This window comes from Salminus brasiliensis, chromosome 17, assembly GCF_030463535.1.
Source record: "Salminus brasiliensis chromosome 17, fSalBra1.hap2, whole genome shotgun sequence".
NCBI classification, from domain to species: Eukaryota; Metazoa; Chordata; class Actinopteri; order Characiformes; family Bryconidae; genus Salminus; species Salminus brasiliensis.
Genome location: NC_132894.1, coordinates 34,957,914 through 34,975,889, shown reverse-complemented (window position 1 = coordinate 34,975,889; position 17,976 = coordinate 34,957,914). Strand labels below are relative to the sequence as shown.

The 17,976-nt window shown below is 41.7% G+C and overlaps 2 protein-coding genes across 3 annotated transcripts; one reads left to right on the top strand and one right to left on the bottom strand.

The window, feature by feature from the left end:
* Positions 1-2,626: 2,626 nt before the first annotated feature.
* Positions 2,627-5,996, bottom strand: tlnrd1 (talin rod domain containing 1). 2 transcript variants are annotated; one of them, XM_072660630.1, is made up of 2 exons: positions 5,687-5,996; positions 2,627-5,559 (listed from the first exon to the last, which is right to left on the bottom strand). In XM_072660630.1, exon 2 carries the CDS (start codon positions 4,303-4,305, stop codon positions 3,241-3,243), a length of 1,065 nt encoding a protein of 354 aa, XP_072516731.1. In that variant the 5' UTR covers positions 4,306-5,559; positions 5,687-5,996; the 3' UTR covers positions 2,627-3,240. The 2 variants fall into 2 exon arrangements, with proteins under 2 accessions (XP_072516731.1, XP_072516732.1); XM_072660631.1 differs by having other exon boundaries at positions 5,767-5,996.
* A 3,299-nt stretch (positions 5,997-9,295) lies between these two features.
* Positions 9,296-13,012, top strand: mesd (mesoderm development LRP chaperone). The gene is made up of 3 exons (XM_072660632.1): positions 9,296-9,473; positions 10,640-10,872; positions 12,294-13,012. The coding sequence occupies exons 1-3, from the start codon at positions 9,303-9,305 to the stop codon at positions 12,541-12,543; spliced, it is 654 nt and encodes a 217-aa protein (XP_072516733.1). The 5' UTR covers positions 9,296-9,302; the 3' UTR covers positions 12,544-13,012.
* The last annotated feature ends 4,964 nt before the right edge of the window (positions 13,013-17,976 follow it).

Sequence of the window (17,976 nt, the reverse complement as noted above, 5' to 3'; positions counted from 1 at the left end):
TAATAAGGTGGCTAGATCTGTGTTGTAGCCATGGCGACCAACGTCCGGTTCCATTCACCACCACTGTAGAGGAATCTGAGTCGGCAGATTTCTCCATAATAAACCATTTCACACCAAAACCACTTTGAGGAGTTGTTTACGTCTCGGCCGCTGAATTATCCAGACATTTTCGGAAATCGATGGAATTCCCCTTTAAGACTCAAGTCTGCGATGGATTGAACATCCATCAGTAAAAACGGACCAAATACAAGAGGAGGCCGGAATACCATCACTGCTACAGTGAGCCTGCGGGTGACCCGGTCCGCAGCCATGTGGAGGGGGTGCTGCTCCACGTGTGGGGTGGAGGCCTGGGTTCGAGCTGGAGGGAGGCTTATCGCAGGCTGTGATAACAAATGGAACACATCAAGGCCCACTTTAGGTAGGATATGGGCTCGAGCGCTCTTCAAAGGCCGACACATTATTGGGGTTAACCCTGCTGATCCACACCTCATGAAAATACTGATAATACAGACTCCCAGGCCCTCCTGGAAAAGTGGGAAGGAGGCCCAAAATACCAAAAATCAAATATCCACGTAAATAAAGGCAGAATCTGGATGAACCTTGGAACGGAGGGAATTTGAGGGGGATATTGCTGCAGGTTTGGCCGTCTCTAACTCACAGACTCTCAGTCCTCAGTACCTAACGATAGTTAACACAAGAGGAACCAACTTCTAGAATTCTAACTCTTTCCTAAAGCTTTTAAGGGAGGTCAGTGGGGTACGACTTAACTCCTTCCACCTCCTCCACGGCCTGTTTATGAAGGAATTTCCACACATTGTAAACAGCAGCCGGTTTTAAAATGAGGTAAAACACATAAATAAGTCGATAACTGCACTAAAATCAGCGAAACAAGGCCTAGCGCCTCTGCAGTGACGTTATTCCAACGTGCTACGACAGCAATCCAATTAAATTACCTTGATAAAATCCAGTATATTATTCTGGCTTATCTCTCTATTCATAAATAACTGCATTACAGCCACATGAATCGTTAAACCTTCTGTTAAAAAACCTTGTCAGTGTTGTGCTGACCTCATTTGGTTAACAGTGTCTTATCAAAAACCCAGCGAAATTCATTAAGTTTTTTCTTTACCACTTAAAAACCCAGCTGCCCTTTCTGTTGTGTGAGCACTTTAAGACACTAAGAACCAAAGACCACGAGAAATAGTCCAAAATGACCTGAAAATTGGTGTTAAGAATGTTTTTTGAGACCCTGATCAAACATCCTAGCTGAGACCCCACTAATAGTCATAATAATAAACTATAATAATAATAATAGTTCCCCTCTTGTCACAATGGGGTCCCTAACTGACTTACAACTATAAAGTTTATAAATTATATATATATATATGTATGTATATATGTGTGTGTGTGTATATATATATATATATATATATATACATACATATACACACACTATATATATAGTTATACACGGTTATATATAGTTTGGACCCCCAAAGGAACATATGGTACATAGTAGAGCCTAATTCCTAACTGACTTACAACTATAAAGTTTTTATAACTAAAAGTTTATATACTGAATATATATATATATATATATATGAAACTATATAGAAAATTATATATAACTATATATATATATATATATATATATATATATATATATATATATATATATATATACCCAAAGGGCGAATGACATGTTGTAATAATAAACTATAATAATAATAGTTCCCCTATTTTATCCAGGTTTATAATGTGTGTATATATATATATATATATATATATATATATATATATATATATATATATACACATACATACATACATACACACACTATATATATATAGTTATATACGGTTATATATAGTTTGGACCCCCAAAGGAACATATGGTACATAGTAGAGCCCAATTCCTATTTATGTACTCATTTATTATTATTTACTGGAAAACACTCAAACCTAACCATTATAAGGCGCCGTAACTTTTGCACATGCCACTTTTGATGTTCTTGTCTTTCCAATATATTAAACGAAGTCAGTATTTATGTATTAAAATGTGTAGAAGTGTGGTTCTTGAAAATGGCAACTTTACAGGAGGGGATAAAACATCTTCTGAACTTTCAATGGAAGTCAATGTAAAAAGTCAGCGTGTCATTTTGGAGCATTTCCATTGGTCCATTCATCCAGAGTTACTAACACAGTGTGCAGAGCAGCTACGGAGCGCAAAGGATTGAGAAAAAAAAAAATATTCAAAATATATGGACAAGATACATGTTTTTCATTAAACAGCAGCGAAGTACACATAGATTTGACCCCATTTTTGTTTTACCCAATTAGAAATCTCCACATTTAGACACATTTGCTCTACAGCGACACAATTCTGCACATTTGCATGCATACTTTCTGACTTACTTGCTTAATTTAATACATCAGAAAAATCAAAACATAAAATACGGCGTGTGCAAAAGTTATGGCACCTTATCATTTTGGTGATGCTCTGTTGTTTTCCGGTATGATAAATCAGAAAGTACATAGAATTTGTGCTTTCAAGAGGTCAGTAATCAACTGAATACTGATTAGAGGCCTTCCTCACAGTTTAGGGAGACAGGTTACAACGCTCACATATGAGAAACAACACTTTAATAAGTTGAAATAAATACTCCAGTACATGCATGATCAAAAAAAGAAAAAAAAAAAAAACATTAAAATGCTATTGTAAGTCTGGTAAATAGTGTAAAACCTATGGCACGCACTCACAGCAGCTTCAACCCATCAGAAAAATTCACACCAACATCCATCACACGCGTCAAAAGCCGAAGCTACGACCACCGCTCCGCCTGCTGCTTTCAGACGCCCAAAATACAAACAAACAAAAAAAAGACTGAGGTAAACTTTTCTGCTAGTCGTCGTTAATTCTGGGGGATTCTCTCTGTGATTTTACACAAATCTGCAGCTACCAGTGAGTGAGCACGAGTTAGAAATGGTGTCTGTCAGTTTCGGCTAGGGTTTTTATTACATCCAGCGCAAGAAAAACCGGCCACCTCCTCGCAACTACGGTTGAAATACGAAATACAGCCTAACCCTTAATGACAGGCCCTTAATTTCAGACACATCCCCCTACATTCACTCGATAGGATCACACAATACGGGTGTATTGATTAAACCTGATTAGTCTCTTTGGTATGTTAAAAAAATAAAAATAAACACAACAATAAAATAAAAAAGGGCTACAATCCGTTAATTCACAGAATGAGAGTTGACTGGCGGTAGAGTTCTGGGTGAGGAGCGTTCCCTTAGCGCTTGCGAAAGCAGCGTGCATCCGTCGGAGACGGCGCAGGCCGAGTTCCGTAGGCGTTCCCGGTACCCCGGCATTTGGGCACTGTTTTCGGGGTGCTGGGATATATCCCTGAGGCCTTGTGTGAGGAGGACGCAGGCCGAGACCACGCTCATCGCGCCCCCCAGCACGGCCGTCTGCACGGCCTTGCCTTCCGGGTTGAGGGCGGCCGGCTTGCCCAGGAACTGCGGCTCCGTCGCGAATCCCACCAGCGCGTGGACGGCCTGCACCAGCGGGCCGCTGAAAAGGACGCAGCGGTTCCGCGACAGCTCGCTCGGGCAGGTCTTCACCTCTCTCACGCAGGCTAGCAAGGCCGTGGCGCTGGTGCTCATGCACTTGACGCTGGCTTTGAACTGCTCCTTGGCGAATCGGTCCTTGGATTTTTCACTGGCCAGAGACGACGCATCCGTGAGGGTGGTGAGGTTCCTCAGGATGTTCTGCGACACCTCCAGGAGAAGCTGCGGGGTCAGGTCGGCCAGAGGCGTCAGCCGGAGGACGCTGCACGTCTGCTCCACCTCGTGCCGGCAGCGGGTCACTTTGTAGCGGTCCACCAGGCCGGGCACGGCCGGCTGCGAGCCCGGGGTCTCCACGGCGGCCAAGTACGCCGCGTGGGCCGAGAACTCGGTCAGAGACACCACCAGGTCGCCCATCTCCACCAGGCGGTCTCCAACCTCCAGGAACTTGCCCATGTTGAGCTGGCTCTGGATGTCGTGAGTGATGATGGACAGCTCCTTCGTCCTGGCGATCACCGTGTCCCGGCACTTGTCGAAAGTCTCCGCCACCTGCTGGCCGTCGGCGGTCACCACCGGCCGGGTCTCGCTGGACAGAAGGAGCAGGTCGGCCACCAGCTGCATCTTGCCCTTGCAGGAGTCGCAGATGGAGGAGAGTCTTTTCCTTTGCTGCAAGCTGCCGCTCAGGATGTTGGTGGAAACCTCAGTATCTGACTTCCCCGAGCCACTACTAGCCATAGTAGGGAGGTCGAGCTACCGTCTGGAATTTTCTTTGTCGTACAAAAAAACACAGACCACGCCACACTTTTCACGGTACAAACTCATAACTTACACAAGGTTCTTCTTCAGCGAGAAATAATCCCACACCTTCTGGGACAACAACTTGAAACTGGCCTTGAAAGAGTCTTCTGTAATATCCTTCAGCAAATATCCTAACGTCCACTATGGGATTGCTCAGAAAGGTACACAACATGGGATTATTTTGGTAAACACTGGTGAAAATCAGAAAAATAGAAGTAATAATGCGACTTCACTCGCTCTGAGATCATGTACTGGTGTGGGAATAGTTTGAGCAAATGAGGTCAAGATCTTTTAAAGATGCAAATTTAACAAAAACAAATCCCTTCAGTAAATTCGCTTACTCTACGCTGCTCAGTACTGACGCGGACTGACCCTAACTGTGCAGGTGCGTTACACAAAACCACATGGATCATGCTAGACCTGAACAGTTTCACAGGTTGGTCAATCTTGGTCCGACAACACAGAACACAGAAAGTACAGGAAATCAGAACAAAAGCAACCCCCCCCCCCAAAAAAGAGCCCAAAAATCAAAGTGCAAGATGATAACACACATCCGATTACACTCTCAAACCACGCCGAGCAGACGGGTGTCGCTCAAAGGTCCAGCCGCCCTCCTCGCGGTCGCAGGACGCGGATCCGAATCCGACGCACGACTGAGCTCAAACGACCCGTCCAGTGTAACCCACCCGTCCGAAGTGAGGGCGAGGGTCATGCCTGTTTGAATGCAGAAGCTGCAGGGGCAGTTCGGATCAGCCTGCCTGGTACGTCTCGCCTCCTTCGGCACCATCATCCCATGAGACCTCCGAAATAAAGAGAGACTCCGAGAGACCTCCAGCTACCAGGTGGGCCTCCCACACCTTCCTCGACTTTCAACCTCCTCCTCTTCTTCTTCGCACTCGAACCCGTGATGTAGACCAGCCGCTTGTGAAGGCTCAGTTCCTTACTAGGCATATCTACCGTCCCATAGGCCGTCCTCAGCCAGAAGCAGGGAACATCCTCGTCCGGCGTAGAGCGCAAGAACCGTCCTCCCTCTTGCTGGCCATCTCTCTCTCTTCCTCTCTCTCTCTCAGGGATCTGCTCTAGTGGGGAAAGCTGGCTGGGGTACCTGCACCCTGCCCGAGCTCCTTATATCCCGGCTTTCAGTTGACCATCTTGCTATCAGGAAGCTCTGGAGGGTGTGGCTGCCTCACACTGCATGGAGGGAAACAGAAAGGCATGAGGGTTTGAAGGTTTACCCTCCTCAAAAAGGCATTTTCATTCACAGTGGATCCACTTTAGCCTGTTTGAGAGGTTCCCTGAACACAATTCGTCCACTTACAACACATATCCTGCTCTCTTTCCAAGAAGAAGCCTCCTAACCCCACATGAAAAGCTGCCTCACCCCCTCCTGAAACCCACCGCTTCCAGAGAGAGGCCTCGGCGTATGGGAGTCGACTGCAGCCGGTGTGAGCGCAAAGTACGGCCGAAAATAAGCCCGGGGAGCTGCCTTTCGTCGCCCCCCTTCCTTCCCCTGCCTGTTTAATCCCTTTTCGGCCCCTGCGACATGTTTTCGCCTCCTCCTGCCTTCTACTTTCACTATGTTCAGCCCCACAAGCTGGTGAATCTTCAGTGTAGCTAGCCTAGCCGCGGCTAGCGCTAATGTTGTTGTTGCGAGCGCCCGCCCGCGCGGAATTTCGACCTCACGTTTCCAGAACAGTTCGTGGGGATGGAGCAAACGTTTGCACGACGTCAGGACGTTAGCTAGCTGGCTAATATATTACTACGTTAAATAGCTTGAGGTTCGGTTCGGATCGGATGGGTAATTCCCACCACAGCAGGATATTAGCTAGATAACTAGTGCTAACTAATGCTAGCTATCGAAATATATATATTTCTATATATGTTCAAATATATTCGACTAAAGATAATATAATAATGTATGTTTATATGTCTATATACAAATATATATATATATATAGATAGCTATATGTAGATATATTCGCAGTTTAACTATCTAGCTTTCGTTTTTAAGCCCGCCTGTGTCGCCTCGCCCTACCGCGCGGAAAAACACCGCGCGCGTCTCAGAACCACAAGATTTGATCCCGGCCGCTGAAATCGGACTCTTTGAGCGCTGAGGGGGAAAAGGTGACGTCGTGCTTTACTTCACTTCTCATTGGACGAAAAGAAATGTTAACAACGCCAAAGAGCCAATCCAGGTGCTGGGGGGCGTGGCTGCATGAGCACTGTGGTATATACTCTTACAGGCCACTTTATTAGAAACCCCGTCTGTCATCTCTCGGTCCCTGTACGGTTTATTACCCCCCCCCTTCCTCATTCACACGGTCCACATTATTGGGGTGGTGGTCCATTCTCAGCAGATATATATATATATATATGTATGTATCCAGGTAAATATCTGTACTGTGGAGATAAACATTATTAATGTATCAGGGATGATGATGATTTATGATAACATGATAACACGCCTTGAGCACCTTCTAACAGTGCCTATTTAGATTTTGTTCATTATATATCATTTTATTATTATTTTATTATTATTTTATTATTTTATTTATTATTATTTATATATATTATTACATTAAAATTGGTGTATTTCTCATTCTTTGGTTCTGTGGCTCTAAGAAAGTAGGTTTATAACACTGTAATTAACAATATGTCCCACAATAGTAATTAATATATTATATATATATATATATACACACACACACATAGACGCATGCACACACACAATAAGTATTAACATTGTAATAAAACCCTACTTAATGCCATGAATTTGCTTTCATTATGCTTATTAGAACAGATGATAATTCATTACTGATTGTACAATTGTACAATAATTATTATTTACTGAAAATGTCTCATATTAAGTTTTTTCATTTCTTCCAGTGAAGACCTAACCAATGGGAAAGCTCGATAAGATACTGATTGGGCAGTTGTCTGGTTTATATACTATATTTTATATATATATATATATATATATTATAGTTATATGATATATAGTATATAATATTATTCTATACTATATATTATAGTGTTATATCTAATATATAGTATATAATGTATAGTTTTACAGCTTTTCAAATATATATATTTTAATAAAGAATTATATAATAATACTTTGTATAAAAACATTATAATAATATAAATATATCAATTTAATTACAATGTTTAATTCCAAGTCTTTTGAGCGTTTCTATTGGTCAATTCATCATTAAAAAAATAAAAACTATTACAACCCCCACACCCCGCAAAAAAGAAAACAGACATTATGTAAAATGGTAAAAATGGAGATTCAAGGTTTTTGCAGGACAGTGACGGTATATAAATAACCCTTGTTTGCCAACTAGAACTTAATCCTAAAATTAGGGAGGTGCTGAGTGCTGCATGTTCCTATTCAATAAAACTCAACTGAATTAAAAACCATGAATTTCTCACTTCTAAGAAATCATCAGTTCTTCTCGTCAACCTAGAAGACCTGGAAGGCTGAATTCTGCAGCTCCAGCAGGGCCACAAGTTCTGCTTTGTCAGTTGTACAGCTGTGCAGGGCGCAGCGCCATTTGGGTGGAGTGTCCTGAGAGGAAACCGTTCAGATTCTGTTGAATGAGCCTCACACTTCGTACACTTCCCATGCACAGACACACTGGAGGGAGGGGGCCGGTCACTGAAGTGGAGCCGAAAATAAGACCAAAATAATTCTGCAGCCTGTGTGGACCCAGTCGGGGGGGTGGGGGGGGGGGGGCAGGGGGGTTGGGGCAGGTGGAACTGCCTCAGTGCTGGGGCACGGCTGTAAAGGCCTGGTCATTATTTTTATGAATAAGCTGCAGTCTAATGTGCAGTGCACTGCAGTGGAGAACAAACCTTGTATCTCCATTTTTTCCCCATAATGAGAATCTGGCAGTTGTTCTTTATATTGGATCAGAGTTTCATGATAAATGGACCAATAGAAACGCTCCAAAATGACCTGGAGTAAACTCTTTCTCCACTGACTTCCATTAAAAGTTCTGAAAGTTTTTCCTTCTCCTGTAAAGTGTAAAGTTTACATTTCGGACACACACGTTTGTGAATGACAGCATATGATATACTGTGTACATCAATTCAAATATTTGGAATTACATTTCTAATGATGTTTTATATGTATTATGAGTTTTTATACAAAACAACTTAATGCAACACATTAATTCTCACAGAACAGAATTAATGTACAGTAATATTTGGTCATTATTGTCAGTAAATAATATTTTATATTATATTCTATCATATTAGCTTCCTGCTGCAAACACCTAATGCCCTGTTCATCATTCTAATCATCTGAAAAATGTTTTTTAATATATATAACAAATAAATACTTGGTGGCACTGATATACGGTATTAGCAATATTAATACTATTATATACTATTAGTATACTATTAGTATTAATACTAATTTGTCTCTGTACTAATCTCATATTGTTCTAAACTTGTAAACTTTTAAAAACTGTTTTATTATTAGAGTTTATTCCAAGACATTTAGAGCATTTCTATTGGTCTATTCATCCAGAATTATTTACACAGACTACAGAAGCAGAAAACTAAACATTTCATTGGACAGCAGTGAAATAAATAATCTAAATTCGAATTTAAGAATAATAAATAAAACAATAATTAATAGACCTAAGTATATAATTAAGGAAATAATAGACTTAATAATCATTCACGTTTACATTTAAATAAATTAATATTAATATAATTTTAATATAATATAATTAATATTATAATAATCTTTTAAATTCGTTTATAATGTGCCGTCACATTTAAAATGTATAAAGTTAAATATAATTTATTATAAATATAATTTCTAGACGTATTTATCTCTTTGGGGGGTGACGTCACGGACATTGCCGCGCCGCTCTGACGTGGTAAAGTTCTGGGCCAATCAGAAAGCTCCGGGTAGAATCATGGCGGCTCCCACAGGCAGGAGCAGAGGTGCGGGGTTTCTCCTGATCTCGGTTTGTTTGATTTCGCTGTTTTTTGCAGTAACGGACTGCAGCGACACCAAGCCGAGGAAGAAGAAGGATATCCGGGACTATAATGATGCGGACATGGCCAGACTGCTGGAGGAGTGGGAGGTGAGGGGACCGCTGTGAGCCCAGTGAAGCTAACAGCTAATTAGCTAACAGTGAGAGTCAGAGTCCAGGTTTAATCACTGACTACTTTAATAAATAATAAAGCTATAGATCTATTTATCTCTCTCTCTCTCTCTCTATATATATATATATATATATATATATATATATATATATACATATACATATACATAGACACACACACACACACACACACACACACACATATATATATATATATATAGAGAGAGAGATATTAATGTGTGTATATATATACACATTAATATCTCTATCTATATATATATATATATATATATATATATATATATATGTGTGTGTGTGTGTGTGTATGTATATATATATATATATATATATATATATATATATAGAGAGAGAGAGAGAGAGAGAGAGATATTAATGTGTGTATATATATACATTAATATCTCTATCTATATATATATATATATATATATATATATATATATATATATATATATATGTGTGTGTGTGTGTATGTATATATATATATATATATATATATATAGAGAGAGAGAGAGAGAGAGATATTAATGTGTGTATATATATACATTAATATCTCTATCTATATATATATATATATATATATATATATATATATATATATATATATATATGTGTGTGTGTGTGTGTATGTATGACACGTGCACTACAGATCAAAAATGTTTGTAGACACCCCTTCTTTAAGTTGCACCCATTGCTGACACACTTGTCTAGTCCCTTATTGGCACCATGCTGCCTATTGCCAAGCGTGGGCTAGAGGGGTATAAAGCCCCCCCAGCACTGAGTTGTGGAGCAGTGGATTTAGGGTGGTGCTCCATCCAGTACTTTTGGGATGAGTTGGGGATGGTGATTAGGTATGGTGGTGATCATCAACATCGTCATCATCGTCCTCCAACATCCTGACCTCACTAATGCTCTTATCAGCGATAAGATCTAATAGAAAGCCTTCCTTCTTCTCTGGACAGTAGAGAGAGCTAGTCCAACGAAAGCAGGATTAATACCCTTGAATGAGCAGGTGTCCCAATACTTTTGTCCCATGTGCAGTGTATATGTGAATAAGATATTGGCAGTAATTAAGTGTTTATTTCCGCTAATGTCGCTCGTTTGTGCGAAACCCTCTCCATCCACAGAAGGACGATGACATCGAAGAGGGCGATTTACCCGAGCACAAAAGATCCCCTCCTCCCATTGACTTCTCCAAAGTGGACCCATCCAGACCCGAAGAACTGCTGAAGATGTCCAAGAAGGGGAAGACTCTGATGGTGTTTGCCTCCGTGTCTGGAAATCCTACAGAGAAGGAGACTGAGGAGATCACCAGCCTGTGGCAGGGAAGCCTCTTCAACGCCAACTATGATGTTCAGAGGTACTGTGTCCCACATTTTGCTCAGCTTTGAGGAGCAGATTAGAACTTTTTCGTGTCTGAAAAGTACTGACGAGTACTAAGTACCTTAGTTCTGAGGTTGAGATGGGCTGGGATTTATAAGATTGCTGAGCTTGGATTATTGCTCACTTTCACATAAATCTAATTATTCGAACCCACCGCTTTGTCGAGAGTCTGCTGTTTCACTTCTGGAAGGTGATAAAATGATCCTAGCATAGGAACTCTCTCCCTCAGGTGTTCTCATCAGCCAGTTTTTCTTGTTTTTATGATTCACATTCTAAAGTTAAGTTTGTTTTGCCACTTTCTAGACATTTAATTTCAGCAGATTAATACAAATCTGAGTGTATTATGACCCAAAATATGTTTAACACATCAAACTTGATCATATTTTAATTACATTTTGACCTAATGTTGGCAGTATGGCCGTATTTTACAGTCAGTTAAGATTATGCTTGGCTGATAATCTGGACCACGGGCCAACAGCATGAAATTATTATTTTTTACTGTTATTATTATTATTTTATTATTATTATATTATTTATTATATTATTTTTATTTTATCTGGCACTACTAGTGCATATTTACTCCGTAAATAAAGGACACTCATATCCACCATCAGTGTTGGACACAGATGGAGTTTAATCCATGCAGTGAACACACACACACACACACACACAATGACCGTGACAGTCATGCTGAAAGTCACGAAGAGGATTAAGGGTCTTTCTCTAGGGCCCAACAGCTTGCTGAACCCTAGTATTGAACCGCTGAGCCACCACTGGTCAATCAATCAATTCAGTGATTCATATTCCATTACAGATAAAAGGGTAATTAATTAGATTGTGCTGACAGAATAAACACGGATCGGTCCATCTCTAATGCATATCATGTACCATAATTCTACAATACTACAAATAATAAGTATCGTGATTGATCTTTTTTTTAACCATATCAGCACTTCTAATCAGAAATAAAAGCTTTTGTATCAAAGCTGAAGTGTTTTTCTTTATTCTGTATGTCAAAGTAAAGCAAACAGTGCTCCGTCTGTCCGATCACGGAATCTGGTTTTATATAATAGTTAGTTTTAATAGATAATTTGTTGATGGATATTTAAAAATTTATTTCAGATAAATGATGCTTTATTGGCGTACAGTTGTCAGACTTTATGCTTAGTTCTCAACAAGTTATTCCCATGCTAAATTTGACATGGAACAAGGCCACTCTCCAGAACTGCGTAACGCAAAAATCATCTAAAATCATCTAAACTCAGATGATTTGATCAGAATAACTGCAGATTTGTCTTTCACATGATTTGCTGTGATGAATTCTGGCTAATTTGAGCAGGAACACGAACTATCAAGGTTCATTTGATTGAATTATCCAGCCTGTTTTCCTCCCGGCAGGTTTGTGGTGGGCTCCAACCGCGTCATCTTCATGCTGCGCGACGGCAGCTACGCATGGGAGATTAAAGACTTCCTGATCAACCAGGACCGCTGCGAGGACGTCACCGTGGAGGGACAGGTGTTTCCCGGGAAAGCAGCCAAGAAGGATGGCAAGGGAAAAGAACAAAACGACATCAAGAAGAAGAAGAAGAAGACGACGAAGGACCAGAACGCGGCCAACCGAGCAAACAAAAGCAAGCAGGAGCTCTGATGCTCCCGACCTTCCTGAGCTTTCCGGAGCGGGAGCTGGACGGAGGCAGGCAGACGCCCTATTCAGAGACTACAGGGAGAGGAGAAGCATCCAGCAGCCGGGTTGTGTTGACAAGTGTGTGTAGGTGTGTGTGTGACACCATGTGCAGAAATCCAGCATCGATTGTTTTTGGATGTAGTGTTAGCCGCTGAAACCAGGGTGCTGCCTCTCGGGTCCTTTACTTCGGTTCTGGAAGGTACTAAAGACTTTAGTCTTATTGTCTGGTCAGTGATTGTCTGCCTGTGTTTTTCATGAAGAGCATTAAGAGTAAAGTTACATTTACACTTTTCCATTTGACCCAAATAAATTGCACTTGGTCAAACACAATTATTGAAATGACAAATTATTATAATTGTTTTTTTTGTTTTTTTTACATGAAATATCTCACAACTGGAAATCATTGACTTTCTTCACAGTATTGCCTTTGGAATGGAAATAAAAGAATTTTGTAATTATTTCTGCAGCATGTGTCTATGATCTATATACAGTGGGGCAAAAAGTATTTAGTCAGCCACTGATTGTGCAAGTTCTCCTACTTAAAAAGATGAGAGGTCTGTAATTTTCATCATAGGTACACTTCAACTATGAGAGACAAAATAAGAAATGACATTGTAGGAATTTTAAAGAATTTATTTGTAAATTATGGTGGAAAATAAGTATTTGGTCGCCCACAAACAAGCAAGATTTTGGCTCTCACAGACCTGTAACTTCTTTAAGACACTCTTTTGTCCTCAATCTTTACCTGTTTAACCTCGTTATCTGTAGAAAAGGCACCTGTCCACAGCCTCAAACAGTCAGAATCCAAACTTAACCATGGCCAAGACCAAAGAGCTGTCGAAGGACACTGGGAAGAAAATTGTAGACCTGCGCCAGGCTGGGAAGAGTGAATTTTGTGTATATATATATATACACACATTATTTATATATATATATATATATGTATGTATTTATGTATTACCTCTTCAGTAATATGACGCAGGTAGGGTCTAACCATTTGTGACTGAAATTGATTTTAAGGAACTGAAAATTCAGATAAATAATAATATTGGCCAACTAAAGCCAGTGGGGTACCATACTGTGTGGGAGACTGGGGTTCGTTTTCCAGTCTGGGTGACTGTGCTGCACTACACCAATAAGGTCGAGTACTTGGGCATGATTCCTAACGCTATGTTGGCCCACCTCTGTAATACAAGTCACCTTGTGAGCAGCTCTGGCTATGAGCAGCCTCTGAATGCTGTAAATGTAAAAGATGCTGTGCAGCAGTGCTAGCAGTGTTAGCGTATTCCCACCACTGTTCCCAAATCCTCCTCTTAATAAAAGTCAGAGGGGAAGAGTTGAAGTAGCTCTCATTTCAAACGGAATCCTGTCAAGCTTTTCCCTGCGGGTACACCGAGCTCTTCAGTGGCATGGAGATTCCCCCTATTCAGGTGTAGCGAGTGGCGGTTGCCCCCAATGAAAACTGCGGCTGAGGAACATTTAGCCGAGAGCCACCAATTACATGGTTGAGTAAGTCCTGGGCCCACAGATCTTACAGTAGGAATCTGCCTCTGCCCCCCTCCGTCCCCACCTCCCCACCACCCTCATGCCTCGTGTTAATTTTGTGGATCAGCAGCTCGATGATTAGCTTCCATTTAGCCTGGATGGTTACATTCGGTGCCGTTTCTCTCTCTGGGATTGAGCTTTTGAACATTTCCAGTTTTTGAGCATAACATGATCATCATCACTGATCCACCAGCATGCTTTGGTTCTTGTCAAAGTGTCTCAGACCTTCAAGAACTGACCGTTCACTCGCTGCCTGATATGCAGATCCACCCCCCGACCGGAGCCGCTGTAGATGAAGATCATTTACAGTGATGTACATTGAGGCATGGACTCCGCAAGATCTCTGAGGGTGTCCTGTGGTGTCTGACCACCTTCAGAACCTTAAAGTCCTGTAGGTTGTGAGGTGGGGCCTCCATGAGCATCAATGAGAGCATTAAGCACCCATGACCCTGTCACCAGTCCACCGGTTGTCCTTCCTTGGAGCACTTTTGGTAGGTGCTGACCACTGCACACCCCACATCCCACACCGCTCAAGACCTGGTGTTTTGGAGATGTTCTGACCTGACCCAGTCAGAGTCTAGAACATCACAGTTTGGTTATTGTGAAAATATATGGATACATTTTTGTAGATTTTTATACACTGAAAAAAAATCTATTTTATATATATATATATATATATTTACCTACAGTGGCGTGTTTACGAAAAGGCAGCCATACTTTATCTGGACTGACGTTAGCCTTCGCCGCTATCGCGTTTAATCTGCTGCAGGGGACTCACTCTGACATGTTTGGAGACGCAGCCCGACCTGGAGGATCAGGAAAGCTGTGAAGGCCAGAATGAAACATGGGGTGGTTGCTTAAACAATGTCCTAATCCACCTGGAGGCTGTGGAGGAATGTGCTCAGAAGGGCCAGACAGAGCCAAGTCCTGTCCTGCCACAGCAACTACAGCAGCGGTCACCAGCCTTTCTAGGGATTCATTCATCATGGGTTTAGTTTGGCCTTTCTCTAGTCTGTTAGGGTGACCAGACGTACTCCTTGTCCTGGAGATGTTCTCTTTATTGAGACCACATGTAGACCAATAGTGGCAGTGGGAAGGCAGGGTTTAGGCGGTTTGACTAATGCCACTATTGGTCTAATAGTGCCATTGGTCAAACCGTCTAAGCCTCGCCTTCTCACTGCCACTATTGGTCTACATGTACCTCCATCTACATCAACCATTGGTCAAACCGTCTAAGCCCCGCCTTCTCACTGCCACTATTGGTCTACATGTACCTCCATCTACATCAACCATTGGTCAAACTGTCTAAGCCCTGCCTTCTCACTGCCTTTATTGGTCTACATGTACCTCCATCTACATAAACCATTGGTCAAACTGTCTAAGCCCCGCCTTCTCACTGCCTCTATTGATCTACATGTACCTCCATCTACACCAACCATTGGTCAAACTGTCTAAGCCCCGCCTTCTCACTGCCACTATTGGTCCTACTGGTCCGGCTGGTTGACCAGCTTGGCGTAGCTGGTTAACCAGCTTGATGAAGCTGGGCCTGCTGGTCAGCCAGTGTGGTCCAGCTTGGTCATACCAATGGACTAGCTTGGTCAGGCTGATCATGCTGGTAGACCTACATACCCTGTGCAGGTAAAGAGTTGAGGTCTGGTCAATAATCAGTTTAACCAGCTCCAGCAGCTTGAGCTAGCCAGGCTGTGTTGTTCCCAGCTGGGCTGTCTGGCGTTTGATTGGTCAGAGGCTGCTGACATGCATGAGCTGGATGTTTCTCTAAACTCTGCCTTTAAAGGGGAATAAAAGCGGCCTTGGTTTACAGTGAGAAGACAGACGAGACCCTGACCTGCACTGCTGCTACGCCCACATCGTCACAGGAGCTGCCTTCATGCTATGTTGAGCAAAAGGGTTGTGCTGCTGCTGATAGTGTGTGTGTGATTGTGTGTGTGTGTGTGTGTGTGTGTGTGTGTGCATGTGTGTGCGGATCCACCCTGGTGTAGCCTCCATGACCCTCGTGTTTCCTCTCCATCTGCTAAAGTGAAAACATCCATCTTGTCCCCACCCAGACCTGAGACACACATGCACACATACATGCATACACACACACACACACACACACACACACATACATACATACTAACAAAGCACAACACACACTTCTATAGTCTGAATTATAGACACAGGCAGACAGATATAGAGACAGACAGACAGACAGACAGATAGACAGATAGATAGATAGATAGATAGATAGATAGATAGACAGACAGACAGATATAGAGACAGACAGACAGATAGATAGATAGATAGATAGATAGATAGATAGATAGATAGATAGACAGACAGACAGATATAGAGACAGACAGACAGATAGATAGATAGATAGATAGATAGATAGATAGATAGATAGACAGACAGACAGATATAGAGACAGACAGACAGATAGATAGATAGATAGATAGATAGATAGATAGATAGGCAGACATATATAGATAGACAGACAGACAGACAGACAGACAGATAGATAGATAGATAGATAGACAGATAGACAGATAGATAGATAGATAGACAGATAGATAGATAGACAGACAGACAGACAGATATAGAGACAGACAGACAGACAGATAGATAGACAGATAGATAGATAGATAGATAGATAGACAGATAGATAGACATGCAGATGGACAGACAGATTTACAAAGGATAAATGGACATATACACAGAAACAGACTAAATAGACAGATAGATATAAAGATAGACAGACACAGACAGACAGATAGACAGGCAGACATACAGATATATAGACAGACAGACATTTATATATAGACAGACAGACAGGCAGAAGACCAATAGACAGACACACACGCAAACGGACAGACAGACAGATTTACAAAGAATAAATGGACAGATACACATACAGACAGAGACATAGATAGATAGACAGATAGATGGACAGACAGAAACATAGACAGACAGATAGACAGAGAAAGATAAATAGATAGATAGACAGAAAGACAGACGGACAGACAGACAGACAGATTTACAAAGGATAAATGGACAGATACACAGACAGACAGAGACATAGATAGATAGATAGATAGATAGATAGATAGATAGATGGACAGACAGACAGACAGACAGACAGATAGATAGATAGACAGAGACAGATAAATAGATAGATAGACAGAAAGACAGACAGATAGACAGACATGCAGACAGACAGAAAGACAGACAGAGACACAGATAGACAGACATGCAGACAGACAGACAGACAGAGACACAGACAGACAGACAGAACTGCTCTGCTGGATGCAGGGGTTGGAGGGGGTTGAGTAACTGGCGGTTACACTGAGAGTGTGTTTCTGGTTCTGTGCTGTGGGTGTGGTTCCTCGGTCCGTTAGAAATCATTGTGGAATGCTGTACTCCCTCACACAAGCAGCGGAAGAGAGTTTAGAAAAAAGGAAAGAAAAGCCTGAGCGTGAAGCAGACCTTCACTGTGTGGAGCCAGGGCCACAGCCAGCGCTCACACTGACACTGCTGAGAGGCTGCGGCTCAGGCTGCGGCTCAGGCTGCGGCTCAGGCTGCGGCTCAGGCTGCTGGTTATTAGGAGAGGTTCAGCTAGAAGTGAAATAACAGGTTTGTCTCCATCTGTAGCAGTTAATAGATTTATGTACAGTGTTTACTTACCAAGACCGGTTCTAATTAAATTCTCTAAATATATATCTGTCTGTCTGTATGTCTGTCTATCTATATATCTGTCTGTCTGTCTGTCTGTCTATCTATCTATCTATCTATCTATCTGTCTGTCTGTCTGTCTATCTATCTGTCTGTCTGTCTGTCTGTCTGTCTATCTAT